The 9009-nt window shown below is 43.5% G+C and overlaps 1 protein-coding gene across 2 annotated transcripts; it reads left to right on the plus strand.

Moving 5' to 3' along the window:
* Positions 1 to 131: 131 nt before the first annotated feature.
* Positions 132 to 8482, plus strand: RB195_004029 (uncharacterized protein; the record flags this gene model as incomplete). 2 transcript variants are annotated; one of them, XM_064177821.1, is made up of 9 exons in its annotated part: positions 132 to 221; positions 3798 to 3890; positions 3964 to 4062; positions 4115 to 4195; positions 4255 to 4359; positions 7475 to 7554; positions 7607 to 7690; positions 8235 to 8328; positions 8450 to 8482. In XM_064177821.1, the coding sequence occupies 9 exons, from the start codon at positions 132 to 134 to the stop codon at positions 8480 to 8482; spliced, it is 759 nt and encodes a 252-aa protein (XP_064032972.1). The 2 variants fall into 2 exon arrangements, with proteins under 2 accessions (XP_064032972.1, XP_013307816.2); XM_013452362.2 differs by lacking the exons at positions 8235 to 8328; positions 8450 to 8482 and having other exon boundaries at positions 7607 to 7709.
* Positions 8483 to 9009: the final 527 nt, after the last annotated feature.

Below are 9009 nucleotides of genomic sequence, written 5' to 3' on the forward strand. Positions count from 1 at the left end.
ATAAATCATGCTTTTTTTTTCCTTCATTTACTTCGGTAACGCATCGTTTTTCAGCTGTTACCTATTGAAGAATTGGAATCTGTTTTCTTTGATAAGGGAAGGATTTGTATTACAGTCGCTTATTGGACGTCATGGTTGCAGAGGAGGGAAGGGGAACAAATGGAATTACTGAAGGTGGAGTTAGCGAAGACCGCCTTTTTCAAGCTCTCTACGGAATGGAGGTATCTTCCGTTACGTTATTTAGAGGCAGCATCATGAATCTGACGTTGTGAAAGAATCAGCCGGAGAAGCTATAGTTGATGTTGTAGATTACGGGAACCGGGATGGTTCCGCTCATCTCTCCCTAATCGTGGAAAAAAAACAGCGTAGAAGACGGTGAGAAGACGACGATTTCAGTTGCAACGTGGCTATCTCTTGGTCACGAGGCGCATCCAAGTGCGATCGGTCGAGCTCAGTGATGTCTTCTCACCTTACTGTTCAAGTGAGGTGAGTGAATAGGCTGCTAAGGAGACGGAACGTGTGCTTAGAGGAGCGTTCTAGCGTACCTCGCAATAACTAAATTGGTTTCTACACGGTTTTTTGCGGCGATAAGGGAGAGATGAGCGGAACCACCGCGGATCCGCAATCTACAACTCCATCTCTAGCTTCTTCTGTGGATTCGCTCACCACGTCAGACTCCTGATGTGATGCCTTTAAAGATAACCATGTAATACTACAAGTCGAGCACGGAGAGTTGTGTATTGCTTGAATTAAAACCAAAATACGACTAAATCTCTGTAGAAGTTGCAAGAGCAATTGTTTCACGTGGGTTCCCCAGATGATATTTTATTGTTTTGTACGAATTTTATGAATATTTGGTAGAGTGTACCGGTAAGCTTGCTATCTTAGATGGAAACGTTCCATATTATAGTCAAAACGACATGAAGCACGGTGTAATTGCGTAAACGGCTGCGCTCGAAGCGGCGCGGTAGAACGTAGCAGTCAGGATCGAGGGAGGACCCCTACTAGCACCAATAGTTGCTTGGTCTCATGCCAATGCGCAACTTCACCGTGCTCCATGTCGTTTTGACTATGGTTGATGATCCATGGAAGTCGAAGAATATCACCTATCTTTTTAAAGGCAGCATGTCACGACTTGTGTTGGGATCTTTCCACGAATTGATATAAGGTAGTGCCGTAATTCAAGTTCAATTCCACCCATTCACCTGTATCACCTGTACTCCCGTTGTTCATCAATTTGCTCGAGTGGGTAGTACTTCCATTTGTCCCGATCAAGCGTGCGAGTGTTGCCCAGTGGCATCTCTTCTCGCAAAGGACTCGAAGAGCGTCGTATTTTTCTTCGAAGGACTTCGTGAATAACTCTGATCATCGGGTCGGCGGTCTTGCTGCGGTGCATTTGGCGTCGCGCTTACTGCCCTGGTTCAACGATTGTCTTTGGAACGCATCACTGTACCGTACACTCAATTTTGCTTTCCTTGGCATGTGCGGCAGCGTCTTTGATCTTTGATCGGTGACGTAGGAGTGAACTTCGAATCCCTTCCTTCACTTGCATAAAGCGGGATCCTCCTTGCATTACTCTTTCAATTCCGAGTTCTATGACGCTGACTTCACATTTTGTTCTTGCAAGAATAACGCCCACGTTTCTGAAGCGTAGGTCAAGACAGAAAGAACGGAAGTGTTGAATAGGTGAGAACTTAGCCGGATGTTTTTAGTCCTCTTCACTACTACCTCGTTGCTCTTGTATGCTTCCAAAGCCGCTCGTTTCCTCTTCCAAGTTCGGAGATCAGGTCGTTCATCATATTGATTTCCGACCTAGATATACATAGCTGGAACATTCGTGTATATCTTCGTTCTGTTGAGCGTGAATGGGGCATCAGAAACCCATCCGTACCTCATAAATATTGTCTTGTCTAGGTTCAGCTGAAGACCGATCTTTTTGCAGGTTTCATCAAATTCGGCCAGCATCCGTCCCCCTGTTTGATGCTTGATGTTATAAGAACGATGCCATCAGCGAAACGATGGTGTAAGCTTTAGAGTTTCCGGAGACAATAGTCGCTTTTTTCGTACAGTCGTGAAGTTGTTCTATAATCCCTTAATATGGTTGTCGTCGATGTTGTCCATGACGATATCTTTCCAAAAGCCGACAAATGAAGCGAAGAGCTCCCAGTCAATTATGGTTCTGAGAGTTCGCTTTGTGAATTTCGCCGCTTTTTCTCTCCATGTGAAAGAAAATACTTCTCGAAGAAGGCGATGGTCCGATTCGTATAAAATTTTGGTGCAACAGTGACATCCGTCAGGCAAAACCTTTTACTGTCGGTGATGTGTGATGGTCAATTTCATTGTGATACCCTCCATCGGGAGACTCCCACGTCCAGCGTAAAGAGGAGGGCTTCTGAAATTGCGAGTTCCCATGGATGGTCTGCCGATGTCATGTGGATCTCCCTTGTTTGACAACAGCACGGTCTTGCTGCTCTTCCACTGTTTGGGCTGAAGCTTCGGTCAACACTTGTGCTCTTCTCTCTCTCTAAGGTTTTCTTTCGTCGCCTCTCTGCAAAGCCTTGAGAGCTCATTCAGCATCTTCTCATTCCCAGACGTGCGATTCGGGTCATAAGTTGTTCAAAAGATTGGATGTTCCCTGCCGTATTCGTGTTGAAGAGGAAACCAACTCCGCCATTTCCTCTTCAACACGAATACGGCAGGGAACATCCAATCTTTTGAACAACCTCTACTCTACTGTCGCGTGTTCCTAAGAAGAGTTCTTCACCAGTTGCATGAACGACGTTCAGTGGGTTTCGCCGTCTCGTCTCGGTCAGCCCCATGACGTCCTACTAAATCTTTCTGGCTTGCTTCGTCAGATCTTCAATTGCCGCTACTGATGCAGCCGCACATGCATGATAAGTACAGATCACATTCTAGTCCTTTTCCGTTTTGGTAGCCTAAATGACTCTTGGAGGTGGAGCTTAGTTGTTGGAGGCGACGCCAAACCGCCTCCCTTGCATCTCCCAGTCACATGATTCCAGACTTTTGGCCGGACCGACGTGCGGTATACAGTAGTATTATGAGCCGATCTTGGCACTGCAGAAACAAGGAGTCCATCCGCTGAATCCACCTTCGTCTCAGGTCAGGCGCAAGGTAGTTTTGATCCGCGACTAGCCCCCTATCCGTCACCAAGGGAAGCGTCACGTACCCTCGCGACTAGTCGGCCATGATCCCTCTAATGAGGAAGATCTCCTGAAATTCCTGAACTGGACTGATAGATTCCACCCATCAGTCCAATTCAGGAAAGAGTTAGGAACAACCTAGCAACCTGCACCGGTCCCCCCTACGATGCAGCTTGTCACGCGATGGAGCGCAAGCAATTTCGTCGTCATCCAACTTCCGCAATCCAACTAGTGTAAGTAATATAAGCAGCAGAAGCTACAAATCTGCAAAATCGCAATCGATAAGCGGGCTGTCGGTGCTGTCAGTGTTGGGGCATCAGTTTTTAAATCCTTCAGTTTTCACTTTCCTACAAAACCACACACATATTTGTTTCTCAGATTTACTGCATTTTTTCTTTCTGAGAACTCATGGCTGATAACCCTGTTAAATCACTGTTTTTTTTTGCTATTATTGTTGCTTTTTGCCTTCATCTGTGTTCAGCAGTATGTTGCTTATAGCATTCGCGTTATCATTTCTTCCATTTAAGCGTCTTTTAATCAGTGCTGCTGGGCAAGGTACCCAACTTGCAACCTTTCTTTCAAGTCACATCTTTTAGTTTCATGGGATGTAAGATCAGTTTGTTGTGAATTGTTCAGGTCTTCCGACTTGGTGAGTACTACCTGAAGTCCGGTCAGATGAGTCCTATATATATTGACCTCCGTCGTATCATCAGCCATCCCAAGACGCTGGTATTTCTTTTTAAGTTTCTGAGCCAAGTGGCTTGCCCAACACTACTTGGGAGGGCACTAATCATTTTCTCAGCGCTTGGCGGCTCGAGCTCTTTGCGACATGGTTCAAGTCAAAGGATTACACTTTGATTACATTGTTGGAGTGCCGTATGCTGCGCTACCCTTAGCAACGGTTTGTAGTTACGTCTTTTTTTTGTCTAGATGAATCACAAGTGAGATTTCAGCATGTGAGTGAAATCCTTGATATACCAATGCTTATGAAACGTAAGGAAGTCAAACCATACGGGACAAGCAAACTAATTGAGGTAGATATAGGTCCTCCATTGTGAATGCGCAACAAATTGTTACTGAATATATTGTATAGGGGGTATACCATGCTGGCGGCACTGCTCTTATCGTGGAAGACGTAGTCACCAGCGGAGAGTCAATCCGTGAGACGGCTGAAGCACTTAGAAGTGAAGGACTGAAGGTGTGTTTTTGTTTATAACATATTCACCCAGCAATCTGTTGAATTCCCGTGCTTTGTGGACACAAGCAAATATCGAACTTCACTTGCACTACAAAAATCAAAAAAAAAATTGATTTTCGAATGGAAATGAATACCTACTTCAAAATAATGCTGGCGGGGCGCAAAGCTACACTGCTGCGTCGGACATAAGACCTTGAATAGGATATAATTAGAGTAATATACAGTAATAAAATAGACTGAAACATGGAATCTGTAAGAGTTACGCGTTTACCCAGGGTGACCAATCCTTCATGTCCTCGTAATCATGGATTTATAGTAGTCCTTTTGTCATGTTCGGTTCTTGATGATGATCCTCGTTCTAGCGGACATCTGGATTATTAGTTACGCCAGTTTCAGCAGTAGACCTTCGCTGAGTCTTCCTTCCATTGTTCTTTCTGCAAGTGCTGCAAGAAAGTGCGGCCTTCTTGGTCAGCAGAATGGCGACCAGTCCCTATTTAACTTTACTTTGATTTCCGCTTTGGGTAATGAATTCGACTTTTTGAGAAGAACGTTTGTTTTGTCGAGTGTGACTCCGTGTGGGAAACAACATACGCCTTTATCCGAAGCAGACCTCACTATGTCTGCGAAGTTGGAAATGAGCACTTTAGCGTTAACAAGAACGGCTATCGGGAAGTGAAGATTTGGATCACCAGATAGTTTGCGTTGCTAAGCCATGAGTAGCTTATCTGGCCTTTCGAGCGATTCGTAGTATCTGCAGTATGCAGCTGCTTACGCAACAGCATCGTGCTTCATGCCTTTTTGACTATTTGTTGGCGAAATAGTCACTAAGAATAAGCAGTAAATAAAGCACCACGGGCATTTCAGCTTTAGTGCCATTCGCTTTACGGGCGACTTCCAGTTCGTGGATTTTTGCTGGTGACACGTACCTCTTCCTCTGAACTTCGCCTTCGTAGGCTCCCTAGAAGCGCTACCTTTCCAACTTATTTTTGGCGAGTAGATTTTTTAGACTGTTGACCACCACTCTCCGTCCAATCTGCTGACGATTTCGGATGATTCCATTCCTGAGATTGTTACCGGTTGAGTATTCACACTTATCGAGATGTCTTCTCTGCGGAATCACTGAATTGAGATTGAGGAGGAGGAGAGTAAACTTTCCAGACTTTTCTGGCGTCTCGGACACCCCGGGGGAGGAGAGGTACCGTTAGTTGTTTTAGGCTTCTTGGACTTTCCAGATTCTTCGTTATCTTCTTTAACTTTCACCGTGACCTCGATTCTGATATCAGTTAGGCTCACTGATACACACCATGAACACAAAACAAGTATACATGTGCCGGTAACTCCATCACATATATACACAGTCATAAATATTGCAACATTACTGTATGGAGGGCGTACAAAAAGTCGTCAGAGAGGAACTGTATTTATTTGTGTCCATGGAATATCTAATATTTCATTTTTCCTAATTCGTTATAAACATTTTGGCATTGGAGTGCGGTTTTGTGCGCTTTGTGCGCTGCGTGAGGTTTTCGATAGATTCGCATTTATATTTCAACCAGCCTGAACGTCCGGCTAAATCCGGACTTCAGGCTTTTTTTGGTGTTCGCTTCGCTCGCCTTCACCGATCAATAAGAAATAACAGCAGCGACATTTTTGTAAAAGACATGCTGAGAGATAGATATGTGAAGGAACCACAGAAACCCATTCTACTGCGTTGGGGCTCCCGCGCACCACTTCGACACAGTGGAACCCGTCCCTTCCCACTCTATAGCTTTCTGGCACCGGCGCACCATTCCGACCCCATGGGATCCGTCGCACCCCATTTTACAGCTTTCTGGTTCCGGGGCACGAATTCGATCCCATACGACCTGTCTCAGCCAATTTTACCGCGTTGAGGCTCTAGCGCACTAAACCGACGCCATGGTATCCGTCTTCCTCTCTTTTTGGAATTTCCTGACTGAGACACACGCATACACAGACGCACACACGTGACAGAATAAGCCCGTTATTATACAGTATGATAGTTTGCAAATTTAGAAGTATACATTCACATAAAAGTTTATTTACCCCACTAACATATGAGAGAAACTAACTTGCATTAGGCCAACATAAATTGCAATGGAAGAACGGTGAAGTAGAGTAGAGTGCTCGCCTATCAGGCACGGCGATACTTCGGCACCTCACCGTTGCAGAGTTTTGCATCATTGTGGAGTATTTTCGTGACACATACACATACACATACATACACATACAAATACACACACATACACATACACACATACACACATACACACATATACACATACACATACACACATACACACATACACACATGCACATACACATACACACATACACACATACACATACACACACGGACTAAGCGCGTTATTATATAACATGATAGTAACTGATAAAATGAATCTTCAGTGTATTAGAATCCAGAAAACATTAATTGCAGTCAGTGGCTTGTAGCTTATTCTAAATGTGTATAGTTCATCAGGGCATGGGTGGCGTAGCGGCTAGAGGTTCCGCTTCCTGCACGATCGGAGGTTCGAATCCGCTCGAGTGCTCACCAAGCCTTTCATCCCTCCGGGGTCGATAAATTGGTACGAAACTTGTCTGGGAGGATAAAAAACACTGACTTGACACATCGGCTAGCCACCGCAAGTCATTGTATAAGCCAGTTACACGTTCGTGAACCTTGAAGACTATTCTGAATTTCAAACTATTCTGAATTGAAGTGAACTTGGGTGCGCATCCCAAGTGGATTGATTAACGCCAGGAACTTTATCCTTTTATTCTTTTATAGTTCATCTCAACACTAGTACTTACTCTTTATTCTTTCTATTGTGTCAAACATGGTAATAGTTAATTCAGAATTATTTTGAACCTACCATTTTCACTTTGATTTTCCCTCGTGCATGTAGTTGTTCCTGCCATTTTATAGTTGGTGACTTCGCTTTGCTGCATTTTGTCAATCTAAGCCCTGTGGTGGAACTGCGGATTTTATTATTATTTTTTATTTTGTTGTCCTAGCCACTGGAGATTACAAATAAATAACAGTAAGAACTTCCTGAAACAATTTCATTTTTCTTCTGGGAATAAGTTCGTTTAGGTAACCGACGCTGTAGCTATACTGGATAGACAACAAGGTGCCACTGAAGAATTGGCGAAAACAGCTATCAACTTCTACAGGTTGAAACTTTTTTTTTTCGAATTTTTGATAGGAGTTCAACTGCTGTTGTAGCACTTTGACAATGGAAAAAATCCTCGACGGAATGATAGCAAAGAAGCGAATTACTGTAGAGAAGAAGAACGAGATAATTGAACAGTTGAGAAAGCCTTTCTGAAACTATCTATTTGCTCCTTTTTCTCGGTTATCGTTTCGATTTTCTTCGCTTTAATTGAGGTTTTTGGATGATTATTTGTTGAGTTCAATTGTTTTTTTTATTATCATCTTCTACGTGTACGCCAGAATTGTTGGTGACGATTTCTATGTGCTTAGACCCAACGTATCTGGTTGAAAAAAGAATTGAAATGGAGTGTTGTTTTTTTTTTTTTTTTGTATAATGAACATAAGGTGTGTGAAATTAAAACTCTACGTTAGTATTTGGAAATGTTGCATTGATAGACTTATAGTAAGGTCAAAACGAAATGAAGCACTGTGCAGCAGCTGCGTGGCTGCGCTCGAAGAGGCGCGGTGGAGATAGCGGTTGGAATCGAGGTTGAACCATCGCGAACTACAGCAATGAACGGTGGCAGAAAGGGTCTTCACACTAACCGCTACGCTCCACTACTCCTCTTCGAGCGTGCTTCATGTCGTTTTGACTCTACTTTACGTAATCCTCTTCTGGAGATGTATCCATTCAGTTCAGTTTAGCGGGAACAGTTAGTGTGCGTTTCAAAAGAACAAAGTACAACTCACCTACAACGAAACTAAGTCTTGCACCTCTACTTCAAGCTAATAAGGTAAGGTAGAGGGCTAATAAGGTTAGAATCAAGTAACTTCGGAAAGTTTGCTTAAAAAAAGTATCCTTCTATTTAATTAACTCTGTTATGCTTTCAAGGATAATTAAAGGTTGTTTTACAGAAGACGTACAGGTTTGATGGACCAATATGTTGAAAGTGAAGAGAAATTAAGGCGCGCGCAGTCTCACTCATTATTAACTAATACTTTTACTTATCGGATTTGTTTTTTTGAATTAGATGGACTGTGGTAGGACAAGGGCTAGTGGGAGAGTGAAACAAATCGTATTTCACTTTTATTATACATACCGACTGCAACCGAGGCATAACATTGCTCAGTCATTTCTCTTCTCACCTCCTGCAGCTGAAGCATCTGGTCTATGGAAAGCGGCTACTCAGGATGTAGTCGCACGTTTGTAAGTGAATCCATACTGCCTTATCGCAAAACCCATAATTTCGTTTTCCATCCGAATGCCACCGCCTAGTGAGAACGAGTATATCATTCCGGGCGAAATGTTGTGCGGGCTACATCCTTTTTATGGGAAAGAGTTAAAGGTATACTTCACGGTGAGGTTATCCGCTGACTACAACGAGAGACATATCGTAAAATACAGGTTTTCGGATCTTTTCTGCAAAAGCGTTGTAACATGGTTTTACCCGTATGTATTATACATCCGACGTCGT

The sequence above is a fragment of the Necator americanus genome, chromosome I (genome assembly GCF_031761385.1).
Source record: "Necator americanus strain Aroian chromosome I, whole genome shotgun sequence".
Taxonomy (NCBI): Eukaryota; Metazoa; Nematoda; class Chromadorea; order Rhabditida; family Ancylostomatidae; genus Necator; species Necator americanus.